This window comes from Neolamprologus multifasciatus, chromosome 2, assembly GCF_963576455.1.
Source record: "Neolamprologus multifasciatus chromosome 2, fNeoMul1.2, whole genome shotgun sequence".
Taxonomy (NCBI): Eukaryota; Metazoa; Chordata; class Actinopteri; order Cichliformes; family Cichlidae; genus Neolamprologus; species Neolamprologus multifasciatus.
In genome coordinates, this window is record NC_140440.1 from 29,908,813 (window position 1) to 29,936,695 (window position 27,883).

The window sequence follows — 27,883 nt, forward strand, 5'->3', positions numbered from 1 at the left end:
TATGTAATATTCAGAACTGGAGCTTAAAGATTTAATTCCCTAAAATACAAATTAAAGATGTTGTTTCAAGAAGTAAATGAACCCCAATTTCACTTACAGGCATCCAAAACCAACCATTCCATTATTGTTCCTTTAAGGACCAGGCAGTAGTCAATCATAGGTCTTGGGTGCTCCAGAATAATTTCAGTGCAATTCCATGCAGTGCTGCTGTGCGTTAATGGCTTTGCATTATATGATTTGGGCAGACTCTGCAGCCTTCAAGACTCTATTATTGAGCCGCTAATGCTTTAAGCTGCCTGAGCATTGTTATGCTTGCAAAATCAATTAAGTGACTAAATAGGTCATTTACAGCTCAGTGCTGAAAATGTGGGATCTTTAGTGCGTGTAGGTGAGTGCTGCATCTTTCTCTCAGGGGATAATTGTTTGAGGTAGGGATATTTGAGTTGTTGATTTTTTTTTAAAGAAATGTTCCTAATTTTCACAAAAACCTGCGTCAAACACTGAATAGGAGAGTTTTTATTTAATATGAATGTTTTTTTTTCTGTACGACCCTTACGCTCCTAGAGCCATATTCGAAACCATTTAATTATTCCAGACCTATCACCTCTGAGTCACTCTGAGTCAGATCGCAAGGTTTGACCCTTAGGTGTGCGTGTTTGTGTGCGCGCGCAAGCGTGTGGGACGCAGTGCCGGGGGAGGCTGGGGGGAGGCGGGACGTGCAGAAGTTGTCCATGTCGGCAGAGCGCACCAACCTCTCCGCGTTCGGGAGCGCAAAGGAAAAAGATGCTCTAATCTTGAGGCTTCACAGACATCTGCAGCAGATTATTACGAGAAGTCATTGTTCATCATCGCTATTTATATCCAAAAAACTCGCGAAGCGCCGATGTCTCCATGAATCTCTTCGGGAAACTAACAAACATCCTCCTGCTGGTGATCTTCGCAGCGCAAGGTAGGACACGGCGCTCCGTGCATCGCTGAAAGTGCCTTTTACTCAGTACTTTTAAACCATCACTTTCTGTGTTTTCCTTACTTGTCATGTCAGTTTTGAGTATTTTTGGCTGCCAAACTGACCTGGAGTCGACTCCTTTGTGCGCTTCTCAGTGAAAAGAAACCGCATCTCTTTTCAGTCCAGAGAGGAAGATCCATTAAATCCAGTCAGGATAAAGGCAGAGCAACCTAAACTTTACCTCAGTTTATCAACCCAGTTAATTTGTATTTGGACACGCATGCACGCTGATGTTGTCAAATCGCTGAAATGGCGAAACAGTGAACAGCCATATTCTTCTCAAATTCCTCTGGGGCACCAGTAGCGCACATCTCACAAAACAAGACCGTTTTACTTTGTTCTTTTTTGCGTTTAACGTACTTCTTTCACACTACTTCACGACCCAGGGCACAACATTTGTCCATGGGAAATTGTGCCCAACCAATAACAAATCCCACGTGCCTGTGAAATATAATATCCCGTGCTTTTCGAACTTGTGGAGTCACTGTTATGCTGCAGAGAGTGAAAACAGTGGGATGTAAGCGCACTGTATAATTGTTAGATTTTAGTCTACATAACGGGTTTGGTTACTTTTTATATAAGGTTGATGACTTAGAGCTTAACATGTCAGCATGTAGCTCACATTGACCATCAGTGCCAAAAGTGACGCAACATAGGGTGACGAACTGCTCGGTAAGTGTCCATACAGATTTCATCCCTGATTTCACAAGGTGCAAAGGGCTTGGGGACTTCTGCAGAGTTCAGAGGTCATGATTCAGACTAGCACCACAACACTGCACAGGCAAGCAGATGGTTGCCTGGGGTAATTACTATAAGTAACCTTGGTACTTTAAAAATGGACTAGAATTGACCAACAAAACTCAAATTTTCCTTATGCTTTAATAATAATCAAACTACTAGTTTGTCTGCACTTTGCTTTTCTCTATGTGCGACCCATTTCTTTATTTTCTTGTATTTAAAATCACCTGTGCACACATTTTCTTTTTGCTTCTGCCTTTGGGTTGTGTAAGGCTGTCAGTCTCTTGTGTGCTTTAAAATAGTGGGGTCTTTGAGTAGCTCCTTGGGGAACCAGGGAAAAAACAAAGAGTAGATAAATGCTCTAAAGAGGAAGCTTTGTGTCGTATTCCCATGTAACTTGATGGTTATTTTAATCTGAAGTTTTCTCCCATTCACTTCCACAAATATAGAAACGCTTCTTCAGAGAGTGTCTTCACCAATGGGAACACCTTTAATGGGGATGTGTGTGTGGGATCAAATAAATGATAAAAAAAAAAGCTGCAGTGCCTTCACTTCATACTTAAATGGTAATTTTTTTTCACTTCACACAAAAATCACAATCATATATTTAGTGGTATATATTTAGTTTCCAGACTGGAAAAACAAAGTGGGAAAGATCTTAAAAACAAAAGCTTCATTCTATCTGAAGGCCACCAGATGGCGATAGCTGTGGTGCTGCAGTTATTTCTGTCTTTATCCGATTGCATCCATTCTGTTAAAGTTCGAAGCCGCTACTTTCCTGCTGAGTTTATGGGCTCGGCCACACACTTTCGGTTATACATTTATACACAACAGTGGCAGCACAGATAAAAAGTTGTACAGTTTGAATAATGTTTATGTGCTGTGCCGCCATCTTGGTTAAGTTGGGTTTGGTGGGGATCTTTTGACTTTTCGATTTGGAAATCCATTCCAGTAAAACATTCCAGCTGGGAACTCAGAAATTCCCACTTGGTTTGGAATGTATGACTATTAAAATGAGACTTCAGAAACCAGTGGCTAATGTTAAAGAATCTATAATATTTATGACTATTAGTAGTTTAGTTGGAGTTTTAATGGCTAATTTAATTAGATTTTATATTGACTAACAAACTAAACTGAGAAGCAACTTTTTGAGTGAATATTTTTAAATACTGAAATATAAAATTGTAAATACATTTTGTTTTAGCCTTAACTAAAGCTAGCTGGGACTATTTCGCCAGGTAGCTTTTTCAGTTAGGCAACATTTGGCTGGTTGGTTAGAGGACAGAAATTCAAATTCAGATCTTAGGTAGTTAATGAAATGTAGATAATAAGTTTTTATTTTTTCTACTGGTCACCTCCAGCCTTAATAGAAGTCATTTCTCTCGATAAACACCCAAATATTCCTTGGGGTATTCCAGATATCCCAATTGTTTTCCTGGGAATGGGCTGCTGAACATGCATCCTTCCTACAGACACTAGGAGGAGGAGTAATTAAATTGTTGTTTTTTTCATTTCAAAGTCCTGAGTGTGGTGGGGAGTTTGCTCCACATGTGGCACCTGGAGTCCTCCCTGGGGATCTGCACTAAGTGCCTTTGTACTGTCATGCTCTAATCATCCTGTGAAAGACACTGCCTTTACACATCCTGCAACCTAACACAGACTCGCAGTTAAGGAGAAGGGATGTGTTTCTGTAAGACACATAAAGTCCCTCAATTGTCTCTTTGTATGCCTCCCTCTGTCCTGTCATTCCCTTCAGCTGGAGAGATTTGCTACAGCCAGCAGCCTTGCTGCTTTGCCCTTGAACTGAATGAGTTTCAAAACAGTGCCTTAAAAGGATGACAGTGTCAGTGCTCTCATATCAGAGCACATTTTGCTCTAGTGAGAGGAAATCCACTTTATATTGTTACTAGTTGTGAGGCGGTTACCTTGAAAACCAGGAGGGTTTTGGCCTCACCTTTTCTATCCCCCTACTTTGTCCTCCAGCTCCCCTCTCCTCCACAATCTTTCACTGACTCTGTGGTCTTTTCTACGGGTATGAACAGGAGCTGTGCATGCAGATAAGTGCCTAAAAACACACACAGATTGTACAAACACTCCCAATGGGGGTCCGATTAGTGAACTACAGAAGGTATTGTTTCCTGCCATCCAGGATCGGCCCTCATAACAGAGGAAAAGCTGATCCTGCCGTTCATGGGATTGGGGTATTTTAGTCAGAAATAGAATCATGTTGAAGTCGCTTGGAGGTAAGGAATGAGAAATCTGTACGGCATGGGGATTTAGTTGGAGTTATGACATTCAAAATAAAGCCACTGCCTGTGGAATATCGATTGTGGTGCACATCAGCATATTTTAGAACAGGATGGGCTGCTATACCTTGGAGACTGAGTGATAAGGGTGAGTGAAACCGCGTGATGCATTTCCCTTCAGCATCTCTCCTGCACCATCTCCACAAATTGCTGAGAGAGATGTCCAGCCACGCTCGCATTATACTGACCCGCTCCGCATTATGTTTCAGCCTTGACCCTTCATCTCACTGTACTGTGCTTTTTAATGGGTTACTCTGTGGGTCGACAGCGTAGAGGATCTGCGTTCAAACCAGTTTGGCCCAAGAGAGCCAGAAAACTAGTTATTCAAAAGTGTAGCGTGGCAACAATCAGAGTTTTTTCCCCCTATCTGAGCATTAGAAATGGTTTATATTAAGCCACCCTACTCTGTAGCACTTATCTAAGTCTGCTTATATGAAGTTGTCTGCTTTGCATCGCAGCATCATCAAGTGTATTTGCTCCTCTCGCAGACTTAAATGCTCATCTGAGATTCCCTTGGAAATACAGAGCTGCTCTCCGGTTTCCCTCCCAGAAGCAATATAGTTGCATTAAAATCTGACAGGCAATCAGTGTGCATGTGTGTGTAAGAATGTGGCTTAAGGGCTGTTTGGTGGCTTGAGGATCCTCTTAACACGATTGTCATGTGATTATTGCCACCAAACTCCAGTTATTTAGCTCCTACACATGCTGTGTAGACACCCTTATTACGCCCCCTATGGACACACACACACACACACACACACGCACACACACACACACACACACACACACCCTCCTCCAAACAGCCCTGCTGTCTGATTCCTCTGGGACATCCTGGTCTTCTGAGCTGGCAATGAATTGAGTCACACTTCATGATGGAAAGATAGAAGGTGAGAATAAAAGTGCTGGGGAGGTTGTCCGAGATGCCCCAGATGGAAGATGAGCACATTTTGCGCCCCAGTCCTTCTTCTAACCACGCATCATTTTCTACTGAGTGGCCTCTGTTTCTCTTATTATATTGTATTTATTTTTGTGTTTTTCCACAATCTCAGTGAACATAAGATTACAAGCGCTGAAGAACAGAAGCAGGATTAACAGCTTTAAAGAATGTCATCTGTAATACCTTTGGATCCATCTTTAATTTTAAGGTCCAAATATTAATGTTTTTTCCATCCCAAGTCTGTTTCTTAGACTGATGACACTTTTGTTTTTCTCCAGCCATATACTTGAATCTATCCTTCTTCGAAACCTTCATCTGCTCTCAAAATTTCCCTTAGACCTTTGTGAAATGAGGCCGGCATCATCGACACTGATTTCCAGGTCAAGTTTGACCTTTTTTCTGATTGATGATTTCAAACTTATCCACATGATTGAGGATAAAAAATAACTTCTGCAAGGAATGCATGTGCTGTTCCCGGGTCTCCTGCTGCAGTGGTTTAACTTGCGGCCAGTAACAACAGTGAAGCCCAGCATTACTTCAAAGTTCCTTGCTTTGGATGGATCCTGGGAATTTACCTGGTCTGTATGAGAAAATCAGGCAGCACGGTGGCACGGTGGTTAGCACTGTTGCAGCACAGCAAGAAGGTCCTGAGTTCAATTCCAACATCAGGCCGGGGTCTTTCTGTGTGGGGTTTGCATGTTCTCCCCGTGTTTGCGTGGGTTCCCTCCGGGTACTCCGGCTTCCTCCCACCATCCAAAGACATGCAGCTTGTGGGGATAGGTTAATTGGATAATCCAAATTGCCATTAGGTGTGAATGTGCGAGTGACTGTGAGTGGGAATGGTTGTCTGTCTCTGTGTGTTGGCCCTGCGACAAACTGGCAATCTGTCCAGTACCCCGCCTCTGGCCCTGGGACAGCTGGGATAGGCTCCAGCGCCCCCCGCGACCCTGAAAAAGGATAAGCGGAAGTGAATGGATGGATGAGAAAATCGCAAATATTTGGAGCTGGTGTCATCCAGCTGGTGCAGCTACTGAGGAAAGAGGATGGTTTGCCTTTTTGTTGGTCTTTTGAGTGGCAGCACAGCGATATATACAGCATGACTCTCAATATTATGATGCAGTAGTTGCACACTGAGATGCTCCTGCAGCCTCTCTTCTCCATAATCTGTAAAGAATAATTATCCATGAAGCCATTAGAACCACTTGTATCAGTTACCTTATTGCTTTCCTCCCACTCAGTGCTTAAAGCAATCGTGGAGAGTTTTCCCCAAATGGATCGGAATACTACCCTCGTTTAGACCCAAAATGGAAACCACTATCTGTCAACTGGGGGAATTTCTTGTAACTGTGTTTCTAACATACCCCAGTGCAAATGATTAAATCAGCAGTCATACACAGGTAGTGTTCATGGCTCTTGGCCTTTTCAACCAGGTGATTTACAGTGGTACAAACTGTGCACAAAGTATGAAAAGCTACTGCAGCGTTCAGTGCTTTTGTAGATTTAGCCAAATGACATAAGTATACGTTACCTGAGGCTATAAAGCTAGCATAAAGATAGAATTCAATGACTGAATCTCATCAGCACCTAAACACCCTAAATATAAATTGATATCTGTTACACTTGATGTAAAATGGTACTAGTACCCTAGATGTAACCAGTCCAACATAGTGCATCACTACAAATTATTCAAAACTCAACAAAACATCATGTATATATCCAATAACTGACTTTAAAGCTACACATTTAATTTGGACATGACAGGTAAGCTTTAAATTCACGCTGAATCTCACTCTTGCTGAGCAGCGCTTACCATTGAAAACATTCTTCATCTTCCTCTCCTTTCCTCTCTTTCTTCTCCATCTCTCAGTGTTAATGTTTTTCCCTCTTCCTGGGAAACACAGCAAGTGCACATGTAGCTCACAGACACGGTTTGTGAGAAACTGCACAGAAACAGTTTGTGTGTTTGATTATATTTGTTGAATTGTTTGAAATGATGGCGGCTCCTCTTCTGTAGCTAGCTAGATGCTTAAATAGCGGGATTTAATTTCCAATGATGACATTATTTTCCTACTATGAGAATTGGAAGTACATATTTTAGCAAAGACTTTTAGCAGTTTAGCAAAGTCCCCCAACCCCCCCCCCCCCCCCCCCAAATTTCTGTACTCCTCACTTTGAAATGAGGACACAACTTTAACTCAAACTTTAGCTAATCCACTGCAAAAACTTCTGCCATGGATTTGGGACGCAGCGTTTGTCAAAGTCTTTTTCTGCGTACTGATTCAGTCAATACTGCTGACATGCATGATAGACAGGCCTGCTTCAGCATCTCTGGAAGAGAGATAAGTAGCACTGACTACCTGCAGCTGTGACTGCAGTGCTGTGAGAACCATCACAGCCACCCACTCCAGGCAGACTAAGTCCCTAGACTGCATTTCTGAATTTAAGAGTGTCACAGCAACAGCACACTTTCATTTCTAGCCTCTGCTAAAACAAGGCACAGTTTTAAATATGTGGATACATTTTAATTAAATACTTGGCAGGCCTAAGCATTTAGGCTCATAGTGTCAGTCTTATTAAAAGACATGGCTTGATCTTTTTTTATTTACGTTTTCCATAGAATGGCTAAATACTGTATTTTATCTCCTTTAAAAGGGGGTCCCATCTAGTTTTTCTTCCTTCCCATACGCCAGCTAAATCCTTGGGTGTTTATCTTGTCACATCAATCATTATTTCTTTAGATAAAATCACACTTCACTGAGTCTAAATGCCAAAACAGTGCCAACCCTTTTACTTTTCTGGGCGATTCGCTGTTGGGTTCATTATTTTGTGTCCCAGGTGCTGTTCCCGCCCACTCTGGCACAACGCACAAAATAAAATGATTATGCCTGAAGCTCATTTTCATGTTAACAGAGTTAAGAAATTGCTTTGTTGTCTTTAAATGGCTTTAAATCTTTAAGTCTTTAAATCACTTCTTGGATTATTTTAGCATTTCAGGAAATATATTCTCCGTTTTTTTTAAACAACACCACCAAAAACCCCAAACAAAAAACCTAAACCTAAGCTTACTTAAAATATCTTATACAGCGAGAATGCAGCCTCAAACCTCCCACATCTTTTTTGATGAAAGCAGGGAGACAAGTGGCAATTAAATTTCACGCATCAGTGAAAAAGAAAATCTTTTATTTTTCAGAATGAGTCAAATCAAAGGTGGATGAACATAAATAGTAACACACATAGTTACGTGTATGTACTGTAGTCCCCATATATGAAGCTACATTTAGATTAAACACCTTATGCTTCATGGGACAGTCAGGACATGCTGTAATCATTGTGGCTTCTCTTGTGCGTCATTCAGAATGTCAAAGTCAGGCCGTCAAAAACCCTGGAGAGCAAAGGCACACTATCTATCTCTTCTCTCCTTGTACTTGCTGTCACTTTCCTATCTCTTCTTGCCACTGTCTCTCTCTTTGTATCTGTTTTCTATGCACTCTGACAGTGGTGTATTTTTGGAGGGTAATTAGTTCCTTCAGAGTGTCCACAACTGGCTTCCAGGCTCATCCTGTTAAGCACATGCCTGATCAAAGAGCCTCCCACAGGCCATGGGTCTTCCAGCAGCTTTTGGCTCCTGTAGCCACAAGAGACAAAGACAGACTCAGTGTTTGGCTTTCTAATTCTAAATCAATGTGGCTTTTTAAGGGTGAAATGCATGACAGCTTGACTTGGCTTCATGTGCAGCAATACAAAGGCTTGTCACTTTGATACAGCACAAAGTGAGGGGAAGGAATGAGCACATGTCCGGTGAAATGAAACATGAATGTCAAGCTGATTTCTTTTGGCACAGTGATTATGGTAACTTCATTCTAAACCTTGAGGGAAGGTGAACCGATATAGGAACAGGACTTGGTTTATTTTCAGTTCTAGCTACAACCATTAGGGTTGGTTTGTTTGAGGGTATTCTTGGTTCCAGTGGTTTCTATCGCCATTAACTTGGCTTTTTAAAATATACATATCTGAATGATCGTACCAATAGCCTGTTTCTATGACTGAAAAAAACAAAAAGACAGCCAGGCTGACCCAAATCAAAATGAGTTCAGCATCTCAAAATTTTGTCTTACTGACTTTAACTTCAAAGTAAGTCGAAATTTTGAATTACTAACTTTCAAATTTCAAGTTAGTAATTCAAAACTCAAGATACTTAACTAAAAATTTCTTTACCCATGGGAACATTTTTTCAGTGGTGGAGTGGTACATGCCAAACCTTTGTTTGAACCGTCTGAAACAATAGAAGTGTATCTGAAATGTGAGTGTATGTATAAATAATACAAAGTCCATAGGTGATTGAATGAATGAGACCTGTAGTAAGAAAACAATCTGAGTGCTCAAATGAGTAGAAAGGTAAATTAAAAGTACCTTTCCATTTCAGGTTCGAGATTGAAGATTCTTTATTTGTCACATGATTCGTTATACAAGTACAACATGCAGTGAAATGTATCCTGACATGCTCCTCGACTTAGCAAAACGAGAGGGAACATTATATACATTAAGTGAATATATACAGGAGGACATTATGTGCAGTAAGTAGCATTATATGCAGCAATTAAGTGAATTATGTACGTAAAATTAATTAAATTAAATAGACAATCTGGAAATTTTAAATTGAAAATCTGAAAAATGTACATTGTGCAAATGGGTGTTAAAGTGTCTAGAAGAGTCAGTATGGGATGTGTTAGGAATAAGTCCTGTCTTTGTCACTTATGGATGCTGTGGGAGGGTGGGGGTGCATGTTCTGGTTTAGGACCTGGATGGCTTGGGGATAGAAGCTCCTCTTGTTCTTGCTCGGATGGTGCGGAACCTTCTGCCTCTGCACCTGCTCCACTGGAGCTCCGTTGATGATAATAGGCTTGTAGTATCTGTGCTGACTCCTTCTGAATTCCACCACCAGCTCCTTAGTCTTGCCGACGTTCAGCTGGAGGTGGTTATCCTGGCACCACGATGCCAGATCATCATTTACCATCCTCACTTACCAGACCAGTGGTTCTCAGTGTTTTTAGATTACCTTTTAATATTAGCTTAGCTCACTTGGCACCTCCTCAAACCCCTTCCCCCAAAGAGTACTACAGAACAGGTATTGATAATGAAAACAACTGAGTCAGACTGCAGTGTAAATGAGGCCACACAGAGCCGTTAGTCCGACCGTAATGGTGTTTTGCTTAACCAGAAAGATAAGAAGCAGCTATAATCCATGTATAAGATAATAAAACTTTACAAAACTGTTGTGTTGAAAATAAAAAAGTCTCAGCCGTTACTTTTGGAAGCAACCTCACATCCCCCAAAATGTAATCCTTATGCTGACTCTCAGGGAAAAGCAGTAAAAGCTGTGTATAATCAACTGACATGTTAGTGCAAAGGTTATAATTAACTTCCTCTAAACTAAGGCTTCTTAACATCTTCAGTACCAGAACAAATAAAGGGAATTAGAGGAGTGAATGTGCCATTGGAGGAAGGGGAAAAATATATTGGCTTCATTTTTTTTTTTTGTCACAAGGAACAAAAGGTCCAATTAACTGGCTGATTATAATTGCCCTGGTTTTCCCTCAGCCAATTAGAGGCTTAAACAAGGTTCTGAGAGTGCAACGAATTAGGGAGCAGTGGGCAGTTTTTAAGGCAGGTACAGAGAGCAGAAATTACACAAGTGTCCCCAGAGAAAGTTCTTTTCATTAAGCTTTAAGACTTAGATCGCCTCTGCCCCTGACCTCAGAAAACTTCAGTGGTTTTGAAGTCACTACATAATTTTCAGCTTCTTACCCACTTAACAGGGAAGCAATATCTGCTGTGGAATAAAATCAGCTGTAGCCATGTTAACAGGCTCTTTTAAGTCCCCCCCTTTAACACACACACTTAAAAGGGGACTCTGCTGTGATTCACCCAGAGTAGAAGAGCACCCCAACAATCTTAACTCAGGGATACTCTCTCTTTCCATCTTCAGCCAGGCTTGGCTGTAGTGTGTGTTTTTGCTCCAAGTGTGCTATACTGCACAAACAGGAGAGACTGATTAGCAAAATGTGTAACAGCTGTGCCAACCGCTCACACCTGGCACTGCCCTCTTGATTGCCGCCGAGATAACTGCTCCGCACCATCGGTTTTCTGTTGTCTTTTTCCATTTTACTGCCTTAGATTGTTTTGGTAACACTGGCTTTATGAGTAAAGGTAATCCTGATCCTGAGTTTGATGGAAGCAAAGAAGTCGATATCATTTTAGCGTGTAAGCTGAGCCTGCCTGGGAAATTTGTGTTTAGCATCTAAGGTTGGAAAAAAAAGTTAAAGGCTTCAAAAGTGTTTACTGATTTAGATTTTAACCTTTTAGACTCACAATGAAACTAACTATAGATTTTGTAAGAAAATGAGCTCGTCTTCCAAAATGAAAAAACAGACTGACGCTAAACTGAAAAGTCTGAACCATATTCATCTAAGTGTACTCCCTGTTGTAATAAATGCAAGAACAGCTTTATGACTTCACTTTATGGGTTGTTATTATGAAATATTTGTTCTGCCACACAGTTTCTTCAAGAATGTGCTATATTAAAGTGATACCCTCACTGAAAGTCAATTTTTATTTAAGGTGATTGTGTTGGGTATTGTGTGGTGTGAGTACATACGAGCCATATGAAAATAATAATAATTAACTAAGCACCCTGGGAAATAGAGGAGTGCTTGCTTCAGAGCAAACCACTGGTTTATTCTGCTTCTGCTCCATCTGAACTCAAATCATGCCAGTTCACTTTAGCTTAGTTTAGCCAGTTTAGTAGCCTTGTATCAGTTTATATCTGAAATACACATTTGCTTGATGGTGCATGTTTCTGGCCGCAGTTTCTGTTACAGCTGTGTAATAAGCTGGTAAAATTGATATCATGCCATTACTTTAAAATCTGTGTTATTGAGTAAAAGGGCAGAAACTAAGGGTAATAATGTGAAAACAAGCATAAGCTTACGAGGTTAAACCAATTAGTAATAGTCTAGTAATATTTCGGGAACAATATGACAATGTGCTAAAGATTAAATGATAAAATCTGTGTATTCAAAGGTGACTACCTTTTGTAGTCACCTGATAATAACAGTGTTATTATCAGGTGACTACTATGCTTTAATATATTAGGATACTGCTATCATAATTTTGGAACAGCAATTTGTGTCAGATTTTCACTCCTCCCCAAGGCTGGTTCTGCCAGAGGTTTCTTCCTGTTAAAAGGGAGTTTCTCCTTCCCACCGTTGGACCTCACTTTTGCTCACAGGAGGTCATATGATTGTTGTTTTTTTTTCTGTTTTCTCTGTATTATTGATTTCAGGGTCTTTATCTTACAATATAAAGCGCCTTGAGGCAACTGTTGTTGTAACTTGGTGCTATGTAAATAAAATGGATTTGAATTGAACTGATTTGAGTTACCTGTTTTTTGAGACACGTCTGCAGTCAAGGGAAACCTGGTCCAACATACCTAACAGACTGCCTGCTGCACTTCACTTAACTTCCAAAAATACATTTATTTGTCAAGTGTTGGTGCTCATTCTCCATGACTTAATTGCTTATGATAGAAAGAAGCCAAATAATTCAAAGAATAGGGAGCAGCAGTAAGTCTGATAAAGGTCAAGCACTGAAACTCCAGAAATAAACTTGATTTTGCAAAACAGACTGCTTGGAGTTTTGGATAGGTTTAAAACGTGACACGAATAACACACTGATGACCAAAAACATGAAAAAAAAGCATCAAAATAAGAAACCAAAGCAGTTTTCTGTCGTTTTGTAGAGAGGAAACAGATTCAGACAGAAAGCGTCCCATTAAAGGTCGATGTTTTATTTAGTTGTTGTCAAGGAAACAAACCTTTTCGGTGAATATGGCTATTTGCGTGTATATGGGTCCTACTTGAATACATTCAGACCCATCTCTAAAATGCAGTTCACTAAGTGCAAGTTTAATGGTTTCTTAGTAGACTGAAAAATGTGTCCGGCATTTCATGACTGGGAAGCTGTGATGCGTGAGGTTGGCCTCAGAGGTTAAAGCATTTATTATTTAAGGGTTTTCAGCCTGAACAAAATTAAACAGTTCAAAATTTAAGGGTATAGAAGGCCAACCACAGGCATCCTGTGTTTAGTTAACCAAGATTTTAAAAAAAGGGTAGCAGGGGATAAAGAAACGACAAAGAGCAGGTGAAAAAAAGTCTGGAATGGAAGCATTTCTGTAGTTATGAATAGATGTGAGGAAGCTCATTGAAGCCACTAGAAGAGTGTTTCTGAGGGCTTGCTGGTAGCGTGAGTGCCTGCTGTCCGTGCGAGGCAACATTTTCTGCTTGGACAGGCGTGGGCCTGCATGTGCCATCCCAAGCACCAGCGTTACAAATGGCAGCTTTCCTCAGTATGACCTTCAGTCCAGACTTAGACACACTTACACGTCTGCAGACACTTTGGCCAAAGACACAACATTCTGTTTTGCTTAAAGCCTCTTGTGCTTGCAGATTTTCTGCAAGCGTTTAGGCTTTAATGAGACTATGTAAACATACAACTGAACTAACACACTTTGATCATTTGTAGCCCTCTCTCCTGTCATTGAATAAACAGCTTAAAAATGACTGAAAGTCAAACTGAAAGCCCCAGTGCTGTGAAGACTGGTGCATAGATTTACCTTTTTTGCTCATCACTGTCAGAAGTACAATGAAGGTGAATGGAAGTTGATTTGTGATGCTTAACTTTGAAACTGCTGCAAACATATTTCCTTAAATGTATCCGCATGGCTAGATACCTCCAGGAGTGAGTCCTTTAATAAAGCTGTAGGTGGATGTGTTGTTTGGTCTGTCTGCAGTAACCGTATAATGAAAGTGAGGAAATGTTGACGCTATTCTGAGTAATATGGATTTATTGTGAAAGCTCACATGTATTGTTTGCATTTTCTCTCCTTCACACTTTATTTTTTTCTTACTTTATCACTCGCCGGTGAATTAAACCCTTGATATCACCACCTTCAGGACACAGGCGTTTTTTATGTTTCTACAGTGTTTGCTTTAGGAGACATTAATGTTAATCCTTCTGAGTGACTGACCTTTTAATTACATTGAAGTGAAGTTCAGTTTGCTAGCAGCGCTGGGCAATGCCTACATATCAGCTCACTAAATGTGAAGCGACAGTTTCCCCCCTTATTTCCATGGTAATAACTTATTATCTTTTCATTTCATTATTAACATCTCCATCCTATTTTTTTTTAGGCTGTTTTTCATCTAAGGCAGAGGACAGATTATTTCGAAGGTTATTCCGAAGATACAACCAGTTCATCCGACCAGTAGAGAATGTGTCGGATCCGGTTACTGTCGAGTTTGAGGTGTCCATATCTCAGCTTGTCAAAGTGGTAAGAGGGTAAAATCAGTATAACAAATAGGTGTTTGATTAAAATAAATAAATAAATAATAAGGCTCGTCTATCTTTGACGTCAAATTTCCCCGTTTATCTTTTCAGGATGAGGTGAATCAAATAATGGAAACCAACCTGTGGCTGAGACATGTGAGTGACAGTCACGAGCTTTGTTTTTATCTGTTCTTTTGTTACTTGTGGATTTTGTTAAGATCTTATCGTTTTAATCCCTGCTCGTCTTTCAGGTGTGGAATGATTACAAATTGAGATGGACCCCCTCTGAGTTTGATGGGATTGAGTTCATACGAGTTCCGTCCAACAAAATTTGGAGGCCAGACATAGTTTTGTACAACAAGTAAGTGTTAGAGCATAGATGCTAAGAGGTTGTTACACTGAGGATTTTATTTTGTTTTCCGTCTATTCATTATCTGAGAAATCTAGATGTCTGTATTGGGCTATTTTATGTTATTTTCTCTTTTGCTTCTGAAGATACATTTTCACATCAAAAGCAACCACACACAGTAGATATGCACACCCTGTGTACTTCTCTAACACAATTTGCGTTCACTTGCTAGCAGTACCCTCTTGTCATTGTCTAGCGGTGTTAAAACTGTAATCAACTACTAATTTCAAACATATCTGTTAATTATATGTATTTTGGCCTTTTTCTCTCACAGTGCTGTAGGTGATTTCCTTGTGGAAGACAAGACCAAGGCTCTGCTAAAATTTGATGGAACGATCACCTGGGTCCCTCCAGCTATTTTTAAATCCTCCTGCCCCATGGACATCACCTACTTCCCTTTTGACTACCAGAATTGCTCCATGAAGTTTGGTTCCTGGACCTACGACAAGGCCAAGATTGATCTGGTGCTCATTGGCTCAAAGGTGAGAAGGACCAACTGGGGTGAAAGGAAATAGATCCCTGCAGTTACGTCATTAAGAAATCTCTGTCAGTTTTATTTATTTATTTGTTTTTAGCATTTTTATGCATCATTATTGAGAAGAATTATTTAGCACTGCACAGTAGTAAGTGCTTATATCTTCCAACTTGCTTAGATTGCTTCACTATTTATGTTTGCCTTCCTCCTCTTTATTCAGTCCATTAGGTAAGTATCTTTAATGCACTTTCATTTTAAGAGATGACAGTTGCACAGTTCTCTGGATCGATCATCTGGCTATCCGATGGACGAGTCTGGGTTTGGCGATTTCCAGGAGAATGTTACTCATCTCACTACATTGTACCAAGAGTCTTGACTTCAACCTGACTAAACACCTCTGGGATGAATTAGAGCAGAAACTGTGAGCCAGGCCTTCTTGTCCAACATTGGTGTCTTTGTAAGAATGGTCAAAAAATTTCCATAAACATGATTTCCTTGTGGAAAGCCTTCTCTGAAGAGTTGAAGCTGTTACAGCTGCAAAGGGTCACCTGACATCATGTTAAACCCTATGCATTAAGAAAGGAATATTACTCAATTTCATACGCATGTGACGGCAGATGAGCGAATGCTTTCGGCAGTACATTGCAGCTTAGACTTTGGATAGTCTGAATTAGAAAGTTAACTTTTTTTTGTTGAGAAGCAGTTGGAAATTTTAAACATGTGTTTGTTGTCTTTCTTTCAGATAAACTTTACTATGTGTTTTTACCTGAAATTCAGAATGTGATGGATTGGGGGTAGTCATTGTCAAAGGGAAGACTGATGATGAACTTATTACAATGTTAAAATTGACAAATGTATTTAAATAGATTATTTTGATAAGGAAGACAGATTCCGTTCTCTTTAAATGAACTTGTTTTAAACTTTGAGATATAATATTTTTTTTCTAAAAACAGCTTTCACATTTACACTTCACCAGGTGAACTTAAAAGATTTCTGGGAAAGTGGAGAGTGGGAGATTATTGACGCTCCAGGATACAAGCATGACATCAAGTATAACTGCTGCGAAGAGATCTACCCTGACATCACCTACTCCTTCTACATCCGCCGCCTGCCTCTCTTCTACACCATCAATCTCATCATCCCTTGCCTCCTCATCTCCTTCCTAACAGTGTTGGTCTTTTACCTCCCGTCTGATTGCGGGGAGAAAGTTACCCTGTGTATCTCTGTCCTTCTCTCCCTCACTGTGTTCCTGCTGGTCATCACTGAAACCATCCCTTCAACATCTCTTGTCATCCCCCTGATTGGCGAGTATCTCCTCTTCACCATGATTTTTGTCACACTCAGCATTGTCATCACTGTCTTTGTGCTGAATGTTCACTACCGCACACCTATGACTCACACAATGCCCGAGTGGGTGAGGGCTGTGTTCCTTGGCGTGCTGCCCAGAGTAATGCTGATGAGGCGTCCTATTGACCAGGGCTGCTCCTCACCTGCCAGAATTACAGGAGGGACAGGAGGAGGAAGCAGCGGTGGAAGCAGGAAAAGAAAAAACAGTATAGGAGCAACAAGTAGCTCAGGAAGTGTAAGTGTTGGAGGCATAACTGGGGGTGTAGCCTGTGCGCCGCTGGAAAGCGGTGCAGGAGGAGGAGGGGGGACCTCCTCAGCTGGTGGCTCAATGAACTGTGTGGAGTATGGTGAGATGAACCGTGACGTGAAACGGGACATGAACAGAAGGTTCCCCTACAGAGGCAAAGAGGTACCGACTCCTGTACCACCGCCAATGGTGCCACCACCACCACCTCCTCCCCAGCCACCCCAGACTCAGGGGCCCCAGGAGTCAGAGCTACCCAAGCTGCCGAGGCCCATCAATGCTTCATCGCCGGTAAACGCTGTCGTCGCCTTTTCTGTGGTGTCTCCTGAAATTAAGCAGGCCATCGAGAGCGTAAAGTACATCGCAGAGAACATGAGGACTCGTAACAAAGCCAAAGAGGTATGCAATGTGGAAAACACAATTTTATATATTTCAATATGCTTTTCAAATTGATATAACTTATACTATATAGACAAAGTACTGGCCCACTTCTCTTTGAGTGTAGTGCTGTAATAGGATACCAACATTCAACAAGTCAGTTTGGGAAATTTATTTCCTCCTAGATATTCTTCAGTCAACTGTGAGGCAGTCTTGCAAAGTACAAGCATTTAAGAACCACACTCAGCCATGACGATAAGACCAACTTAAGATACAGAGCACTATTACCAAGTGCTGAAGCACCATCCATTTACAATGTATAAATGGATGGACGGTACTTAAATATTGCCTTTCTACTCAATTTGAGCACTCAAAGTGCATTCGCCAAATTGCACACATTAATACAATGCTTTTATTTATAGTTAAGCACTTTTTGTCCAGCACATATCGATGGATGCAACAGGGGAAGCTCAGTTCAGTTGGTCCATGTGTTAATATATGAACACGTGGACAAAATACTGAGCTGGGGGGGCAATCCACCAACCTCCTAGTTGGTAGGCAATCTCCTCCAGCACCCAAAAAATGTGTTTATAATGCATAAAAGTCACCAAGACTCTGCTGATTCAATAACTGATGTTAACATCAGCACAAAAACTGCGGAGAGCTTCTCATTGTAGGTTTCCAAGGCTGAGTGGCTGCTGTAGGTGTGCTTTATTGATGGTCCATTACTTTCTCTGTATAGTGTATAGCAGGAGTAGGCAACCTTTCTGATGATGAGTGCCATCTGAAATTTCCTCAGAAGTCAATGTGCCATATGATTGCATTAGCAATAAATTTAATAACGCTCTATATTAACAGTTACACACTATATAGAACAACTTTAGAATTATATTTGTTCGCAGATGTTGGCAGCTATCAGCGAATAGTTATCAGCTATTTTGAAACAAAAAAAATAAAAAGACACTTTTTATCCATAACAAGAACTCGCTATTTATGGTCTCCTCACAACAATGATCAGAAAAATAAACTGGGCCAATATGGCATGTTTGTTAATACAGGGTGGGCCATTTGTATGGATACACCGTAATAAAATGGGAATGGTTGGTGATATTAAAGTCCTGTTTGTGGCACATTAGTATATGTGAGGGGGCAAACTCCTCAAGATGGGTGGTGACCATGGTGGCCATTTAGAAGTCAGCCATCTTGGATACAACTTTTGTTTTTTCAATAGGAAGAGGGCCATGTGACACATCAAACTTATTGGTAATGTCACAAGAAAAACAATGGTGTGCTCGGTTTCAATGTAACTTTATTCTTTCATGAGTTATTTACAAGTTTCTGAGCACTTATAAAATGTGTTCAATGTGCTGCCCATTGTGTTGGATTGTCAATGCAACCCTCTTCTCCCACTCTTCACACACTGATAGCAACACCACAGGAGAAATGCCAGCACAGGCATCCAGTATCCGTAGTTTCAGGTGCTGCACATCTCGTATCTTCACACCATAGACAATTGCCTTCAGATGACCCCAAAGATAAAGGTCTAAGGGGGTCAGATCGGGAGACCTTGGGGGCCATTCAACTGGCCCACGACGACCAATCCACTTTCCAGGAAACTGTTCATCTAGGAATGCTCGGACCTGGCACCCATAATGCGGTGGTGCACCATCTTGCTGGAAAAACTCAGGGAACGTGCCAGCTTCAGTGCATAAAGAGGGATACACATCATCATGTAGCAATTTCAAATATCCAGTGGCCTTGAGGTTTCCATTGATGAAGAATAGACCCACTATCGTTGTACCCCATATACCACACTACTTTTGTTGTTCCAACAGTCTTGGAGGGATCCATCCAATGTGGGTTAGTGTCAGACCAATAGTGGTGGTTTTGTTTGTTAACTTCACCATTCACGTAAAAGTTTGCCTCATCACTGAACAAAATCTTCTGCGTAAACTGAGGGTCCTGTTCCAATTTTTGTTTTGCCCATTCTGCAAATTCTGTGCGCCAATCTGGGTCATCCTCGTTGAGATGGTGCAGTAGCTGGAGTTTGACAATGCCCGGTGGCCAGTCCAGCTATGGTCGTGCCATCAGTTAACCCTTCGCGTGCCAGCTGTGGCATGCGTGCCCAGGGTTGCCGACCCCTGGTGTATAGAGTCGTCTTAGCAAGTTGGGACAATGTGTAAAATTTAAATAAAAACAGTATACAGTGATTTACAAATCATTCAAACCCTATTTTTGTATTAGAAAAAATTAGAACTGATTTTTTAAATTTATTTTTAAATAATATATGGTTCCATTTAAGCCAGAAACATTTTTCAAGAACAGCCGGAACTGGGACAAGAAACAACAGCTGGCAACAAAAAAAACAGCTGGTGGAATATATCTAATGAAGTTACTGAAATCATTAAAAAGTACAAAAAAGGAACCTTTCAGTTGCTTTTAGAAGTAAAGATGGGAATGAGTTCACCTTTTATGAACTCAGAAATTTAGAAATGACTTTTGCCAACATAAAATGCTAAATTGTTTGTACAGTCTGTCAGCTATGGCACATAAGTCATTAAAAGACTGAAAAAATGTGAAGAAATTTCTCAGCATAGGGAAGATAAGCCAAAAAACAAGGTTGCATGTAATGACTGTGATCTTTGGACCACTGGGTAGCACGGCATAAAAAACAGACATGATTTTGAAATGGAAATCACCACATGGGTTTAGGAACACTGAAAGCCACTCCTCAGTAAGACACTTACTCACTGCATAAATAGATCAAATTCAACCAGAGAGAGAGAGAAAAAAAAACAAGCAGTGTTTCCCTCTGTACCCCTGGTCAGTCAAATCAAAATCTTTTTGAAATCATTTGAAATCAGTTTTTGGCCATTGTACTTTGTACTCATTTTGGCTAAATGTAGGATTTAAATGATTAGCAAATCATTGCATTCTGTTTTTACATTTTACACTGTGCAAACTTTTTTAGAAACACTGTTGCAATACAATGCATGCAAGAAAAGATGGGAAAAGCCTTCCGTGGTTTCAGAGAGAGCTGTGTGAAATCTGAGTGACATCAACATAAAACTGGTTTGGGCTACAAGTGTGAAGTTAAAAATAATCCAGTTAAAGAAGAGCTAAAAACAAGCTTCTTTGCTTGTCTGTGCCTGAGGCTAAAGGCTTGTGGCTATATTAGTCACTACAAGCAAAACAAACAGTGAATTTTTTAAGTGGTTGTGATATATTGTTGAAAATGTAGTCTCCTGGCTTCATGAAAGAAGGACCATTTACTAATATGTGCATGGAAAAGCTGTTATCAAGTGCACCCAAAATTACAGTTGGGCTTATGAAATTGTGTCCAAAGAGGAAGGAAGAAAAGTCAGATTTTTCCAAAGTGTTTAATAGTAATAAGAGTGTTTTGTAAAACTGGAAATAAGGGCCAAAAGCCAATGGTAATAAAAATTCATACATGAAACATTTGTATGCGCAATGTAGTCACACACTTTTACACATCTGCTGTTAGTAAAATGAGGGCCAATACGTCAGGCTTTGGTGCGTTAATTTCTATGTTTTTTTTGTTCTGTGCCAGGAGTGTAAATAAAAGGTCAAGCAGGTATAACAACAATGTTCAGTTGAGGGACTATGCGTCAACAATGATTTTTATAATAATGTTTTGCCACACTATTTAATCGTATCACATAACTTTTCCACATTACTATGATTACAGGGATTACATTACTATGTTGAAAAACTTTTATGTAGCTGTGTGCAGTACTCAAGCCTGCAAAACCCTGAAATGCTTCTTAAAATAAATATCCAGACATTAATAACAGCAAAGAAGGCGCAAAACCTAAAGGTAGTACCCTTGTTAGGATTTATATACGTAGTTACATTACATGTTATAGCTTGATAATAACATGATGGGGTTAGGTCTTAATATAGAGGAAAAGAGACAATAAAGATATACAATTGAATTACATATAATTTCAGGTTAATAACCAAGTAGTAGCATATCTCAACCACGTTTTTGTTGTTAATTAATATTAGATATTTTTTAACCTTGGTAATAATAGACTGTTTATAATGCTTGTAATGTGGCAATAAAGAGGAGTAATGTGGATTAAATGTAACATTGTCTATTAGGCAAAATCATTTATTAATGTTTTGGTAACAATATCTTAACCTGTGAGCACTGAAATAGTCATTTCTGTGCAGTCTGACGCTAAACATTATTGCCTTATTGCCTTTTTATTTTATTTTTATTTTTGCCATTTCTATTTAATTTAGGTCTCATTGCAGATTTTAAACAAAGTGCACAGATATACATCTGCGTCCACATTATTATACATAGTTTTTGGCACATTATATACATTTGAGTTTAATATAAGTCAGCTAAAAACCGTGGTAGCTATTACCTTACACGTATTTAGATGACATTGTGTGGTCATTACTACTTTATTTCGACATTATTACTGCCCTATTACCATGCTGTTTCTAAGCTGTAACATACCAAAAATTAACTATTTTGTGCATTTGGGGAAAATTTAACACATTTTGACTACCAAACCAAGAATCAGTTATCGTAGTCTGACCACCTACACCCAGTTTTCACTAATATTTTGCGTTCTGGCAATTTGAGGGAGATGCAAACACAAAGTCAAAAATCAGCCAAAGACAGCATCTCCCAGCAAGAGAGGCACCAACGAGTTTACCACAAACTCACAAATGACTTCCCCTTAATCATACCCTGTCTTAAACATAAGTGATAAAAATAAAAATGTCTGCTTTCTAGACCTTTTATAGATTTTAGAACAGATTTCCTCCCCCCTCCCCCCCCCCCCCCCCCCAAATATATGCAGAACATAAATAATCACACATACACATAACCAAGCATTACTACATGTGGTTCATCTATGCATAATAGATGAATTTCTATCTAGCTTGGTAAATGGCTTGGAAGCCATTTACAAAGGGCTGCAAAGGGAGTGTAAAGCTTCTTGTTTGTCACAGATAGAGGGCTTTGTGCATTCCTTCCTCACACTCTGGATGGTCCTGATATGATTGTTGCTGCTGCTCCAGCTTTTCTTAGCAACTCTTGGATCCTTCTTGCATGAAGAATAGCCATACGGCCTTCTATATTCACACAATGGCATTATGGTCACTGAATCCATGATCTTATTGTCCACACCTGACCGATCAGGCCACACTCACACTATATTTAGCACTGTGCAGATGTATTAGACACAAAAAGGATGTGAGGAAGCCACAATGCCATAAATAGCGTTTATTAATACTAAAGTTCAGTAAATTAAAAAAAATTCCTTCCTAAACTGTTTAAATCTAAATAGAGAAAATAACTATTTATTCTATAAAGGATTCCACTGGGAACATTACTCATGATCCACAACAAATAAATACATATTTTAAAGACTTTCATGAGGCTTTACACTCACTGCAGGTTAATCTCTCTTGCAGAATTTCTTAAATATATAAATGTACCGAAAATAAATGACGATCAGATTGTGGTTCTGAATTCACCACGAAGCCCTACAGCATCTCCCAAACAATAAAGCCCCATGGGCCACATGATTTTCCAGCAGAGTTTTACAAAGAATTTTGGCCTCTACAAGCAACTTCTTTTTTCAGAATGGTCACTGAAATCCAGAATGATCAGACTCTGTCTCTAAACATGAACTCTGCTGTCATAAGTCTACTTCTTAAACCAGGCAAGGATCCTGCGTTCCCATCCAACTACTGCCACATTTCAATTATAAACGTTGACCTTACAAAGTCCTTGCCAGAAGTTTAGAAAAAATAACTGCAATCATAATATATTCTGACCAAACAGGCTTTATCGAGGGTCGTCACTCAGTGAATAATACACGTAGACTAATAAATATAATACATTATTGCTCTATCAACAAATTAGAAACCACAGTTGTCTCCTTAGATGCAGAGAAAGGATTTGACCGGATAAACTGAAAATTTGTATTAGCAGTTCTGCATAAATCTGGATTTGGTTCATTCTTTATAGACTAGATTAAAACACTGTACAGCTTTCCAAATGCCTGTGTTAGGATGATTTTAATTTCACAAAGCTTCAACCTACATGGTATAAATCTTCACTTATCCAAACTAGCACCCATTTGAAACAATCCAGATATTTATCATCGTGACATCATGAGAAAGGGATTAACAATCTAGAACGTCTTATACAAAATGAAAAGTTTATTTCATTTGAAAATTCAGAATCAGCAAAGCTAAATTTCTTGAATATCAGCAAGTAAAGCCAACACACAGGACAAATTCAATCCCAGTCAACTGAATCTAAAAATACATAATTGGCTAACAAGTTTTTTTAAATATCTGAACCCCAAATGGTTATCAAAAATGTAAAAGCTATTGTTTAAAATTAACAAATCCACTCCCCTCCCAACTGTAAAGTGGGAGCGAGATCTTTCCATGACCAGATCAAAACTTCTGGACACATATATGCTTAAAACACCATCAAAATGACTAAAAAGGAAATCAAAAAGTGGCTTATTTATTAATCAGTGTAGAAATTTACTTCTTGATCACATTATTCTGGAGATCACATTATTTGGTCTCTTCAAAAAACCAACTGGGTGAATTTGTCTTTCTTTGGTCCTTGCTGATCAATTCCATTACCTAGAGGGGCTGGTCGCTGTAGTCTTGTTTCCCCATTTGCCTTGCAGGTGGATGAGGATGGTCTGTGGGACTATGCGTGTCTGCAGCCTCCTGAGAGCTGGAGAGCAGCTTTTGCTGTTTTGGAGTGTCTCTGTGTCTGCCCCGGTTGGTGGAGGTAGAGAACTGGGGAGGGTGCTGCCTAATAGTCTTCAATTCAATTCAATTCAATTCAATTCAATTCAATTCAATTCAATTCAATTCAATTCAATTTTATTTATACATCGCCAATACACATCAAGAGTTGCCTCAAGGTGCTTTATATTGTAAGGCAGACCCTACAATAATACAACTGAGAAACACCCAATATGACCCCCTATGAGCAAGCGCTCTGGCGACAGTGGGAAGGAAAAACTCCTTAAAGGAAGAAGCCTACAGCAGAACAAGGCTCAGGGATGGGCAGCAATCTGCCGCGACTGGTTAGTGTGAGAGGAAGAAGACATTCATCTGCATACTCCAGTATGCTCTTTGTGTGGGGATGACTTCTTCCTGCTCTGGCGTCTTGTAGGGGGTTGTGGATTGCGTGGGTCACGGTGTGTAAGGCCATTTATGTGCCTTTTTTTTTCTGCCTGTCCTGCCTTAGACATTGTCATACTATACCGCATTTAATATAATAACTGAAATTACAAATAAACACAAATAAAAATAAGAAAATAAATAAAGAGATAAAAGATTCACATGAACATGAGGAGCCTATAAAGTTTCTATATAGCTGTTCTTGCAAAATCAAAATGTGTTTGGCACCACAGTGTATTTAGAGCACAAAAAACAGTGAATGTAACAGTTTGTGCCATAAAGTTCACAATTACCATTAAGCAAAGGTCGTTTGAAGACATTTGGAAGAGGAAAGAAAGACAATGTTCTCTGGTTATTTTTATTCTTTTTACTTTAAATTTCCTTTGTTTTCTCTCCTCAGGTGGAAGATGACTGGAAGTACGTTGCCATGGTCATTGACAGGATTTTCCTGTGGGTGTTTGTGACAGTGTGTGTGCTGGGAACTCTGGGACTCTTCCTTCATCCCCTCATCAGTTTCTTTAAATGAACCACGTTTCTATGTCCTCACTTTTTCTCTTATTTTTGTCTACTTCTGTCTCTTTGCTCCACTTTGAGTACTTCGAGAATTATTCCCTTTGCCGGTCTTTCGTGTCTTTCACAGATGCCGTTGACCTCCTTTTCCAGCTTTCTGCTTCTCCTTTATCTGCCTCATGCTCTTCGCTGGGATTGCCATCATCAGCCATCACATCTAGCACTCAGCTGTCTGTTTTCTCACACGACTTACCCAGATTTCCTCATCCTTCTTATGCTTTTCAATGTGCAGTTGATGCTGTCTGGTCTTACTTTAACAGCCTCTTTCTCTCTTTCTCTGTTTTTAAAACCCTGCTATTCTTTCATTATTTCTTTCTTTCTTTTCCATCGCTGCTTGTCTTTTCATGGTAATCCTGTTTATTGTTGAGGCTGCATTTCTACCACTCTGTGTGTTTAAGTGAAAATGTCCATTTTGTTATGATTGTTGTACAGTCTTAAACAATGTTACAATGATAAAAAAAAAAAAAAATTGTAAAATTGTCAGGTAACTGTTTAAGGGAATGTTGTAAGTACTGTATAAGTTTGAATAATTTCAAAGGGAAATGCATGAATGACTTTTCACTAGTCATTGTAAAGATTTTTGAGAGCTGTGCACAATATGACCTTTAAAGCTAAGAAACAATATTGCAGTCTTGTATTTACTTGTTGTCAAATAGAAGTTATCTGTATTTTTCCCCAGTAAATATCTGTAAAGTGTCTTATGCATGGCTTTGGATAATGACACTGACTATGGCTATACACCTTTAAAGACGTAGGTTTTCAGGTCTAATTATGCACCAAATTTCACAGAATCGGTGAAACATTTACAATGTATAGATACACTTTGACTTGCACAATGTAGATTAAACTTATAAAAGACGTGAAATAAATTGAATAATAAATTTCAAAATTGCTCTAGTCTTTTCTAACAAATACATGCAAATTTACTGAGTTTGTACTTTCAGTCCTTGATCTGTAAGCTGAGTCATTCGGTCAAAATGAAATACAGATCCCAGAGGCTGAAACCCGACTTGAGAAGTTAATGCCTTTTTGTGTGTTATGGGACTTGTGTGTCTGTGTGTGAATCCTAAAAATGAACTTGCCACTAATAAATAGTAATACATACAGTGGATATGAGATATAAATAGATACAAGTGTCACACAAAAAACAATAATAAGATTCAGCAATATCAGATTACAGTGAAGTCTGAAGACTTGGAACATTAATTTAAGTTATACAAAAACATGACCAGCTCTATAAATTTTCTAGCATAATTATATTCATTATTATTTGTTTAAAAGGCGATAGTACATGTGCAACATTCATTTCCTTCATTTAGTCAAAATCTTTTACATGTTTAGAAATAAATACCAAGTCAAAAAATGTCTTGATGCATGCTCGATCATCCAGGTAAGGAAATCTCAGAAAGCTGATCCAAGTGACTTCTTCAGCCTGATTATACACACCACACTTGCAAGACAATACATCATTAAGTTGACTTTGAAGACAATGGATTGTTAACAAACCACTCTACAACTCAAAACTTTTTGAGGTGTCATTTTATCAGACCGAACAACATGCACGCAAACACTACCAAAAATATAACCACCTCAGCAGGTGGAGATAATAATTGAGAAAATTAACCTTTTCTGATTGTGCCACCAATTTCAAGCCAAAAGTACCATCAATGTGTTATCAGCTGGTCTTGAGTTACCTAACACGGTGATGCACATAGGCAGAAGACAGGAAAAAGGCTGCATCGCTAAAGCAAAAGTAACAAACTTGCCTTTTCTTACTTCCCTGCTCTTCTCTTTCCTCTTTCAAAGGTCACGAGTGAGTCTGAATGTCCCTGTCAGCTCTCACAAGCCTACACACACACACACACACACACACACACACACACACACACACACACACACACACACACACACAGCAAAGGTTCACGCCATCCAGCCCTTTCCCCTCAAGTCACATTTGTGATTATGGCTTTGAATTGGCCCACACTGCAGCTCTCAACGATCTTCTGCTCACACTTAATCCCTACTTGTGTCTACACACTGAGCCTGTACACATTTGTGTTTGGGTAAGAGTGTGTGTCAAGAGGAGACGGGGAAGATTACACATGTCACCTGAGGAAGTGAGAGAAACACACACTGAGACAGAGAGGGTGGAGATAGTGACAGAGTGAGTGTTATTGCAAGTCCATATGAGCACTCAGTAGCAAGCGTCTCCCTACATACGGATTATGGCGTGCATGGAGTCCGGCTATAAATATGAAGATGAGCAGCAGCCGTATCGCGGACACACATACTATCCCATCAGTCTCAGTCTGCATCCAGACAAGGTCATTTTAGTGCCTGGTTGCCACAGAATGAAGAGTTCATTCTGAGAACTACCAAATACTCTTGCTATATTTGGACAGTATGCATCCAATTTACCAAACAGCCTCTCCCCCAACTTATTGCAGCATTTAATAGGGAACGAATAAAGAGTCCTCACAACACCTTCATCTATAATTTTATCCACTAGACGAAGATGTTTCCCTTTGATGTATTTGGATGCCACTTATAGAATATGTCGAGAAAGACTCACAAATTGGCTGCTTCTTAAAGCTGCAGCCACTCAAAGCTGAATTTGTAATGGTGTGAGTTTGATATTTTGCAGCTGCACTGTGGATCTTTCTTGAATGATTGGACTTCAAGAAGGGACTTGGTGGCAGTCAGAGACCAAAGCAGAGTGCAGCAAAGCCCTGGGTGGTAAATTCAGGGATAATACATTATTAAGCCAGCTACATGGATGAATATTTTACATGATTCTTCACTGTTGACGCGACTGTTAGCATCCAGCTCTTGGATATGAAGAGTCCAGGATGATGAAATGCTTTTGGGGGGTTTTTGTTTCAGGTT

At 39.7% G+C, this 27,883-nt stretch overlaps 1 protein-coding gene across 1 annotated transcript; it reads left to right on the forward strand.

Moving 5' to 3' along the window:
- The first annotated feature begins 687 nt into the window (after positions 1-687).
- On the forward strand, positions 688-27,883 carry LOC146524770 (neuronal acetylcholine receptor subunit alpha-3-like). Its single transcript, XM_085180329.1, has 7 exons — positions 688-949; positions 14,236-14,375; positions 14,483-14,527; positions 14,623-14,732; positions 15,055-15,262; positions 16,232-17,245; positions 24,828-27,883. Exons 1-7 carry the CDS (start codon positions 892-894, stop codon positions 24,951-24,953), a joined length of 1,701 nt encoding a protein of 566 aa, XP_085036455.1. The 5' UTR covers positions 688-891; the 3' UTR covers positions 24,954-27,883.

Excerpts from the sequence above, each read along its gene's own strand:
- LOC146524770 (XM_085180329.1), top strand. The coding sequence starts at position 892 with ATGAATCTCTTCGGGAAACTAACAAACATCCTCCTGCTGGTGATCTTC. Across the intron at positions 14,376-14,482 it reads TATCTCAGCTTGTCAAAGTG|GATGAGGTGAATCAAATAAT; the intron begins GTAAGAGGGTAA and ends TTATCTTTTCAG. Across the intron at positions 14,733-15,054 it reads GACATAGTTTTGTACAACAA|TGCTGTAGGTGATTTCCTTG; the intron begins GTAAGTGTTAGA and ends TTTCTCTCACAG.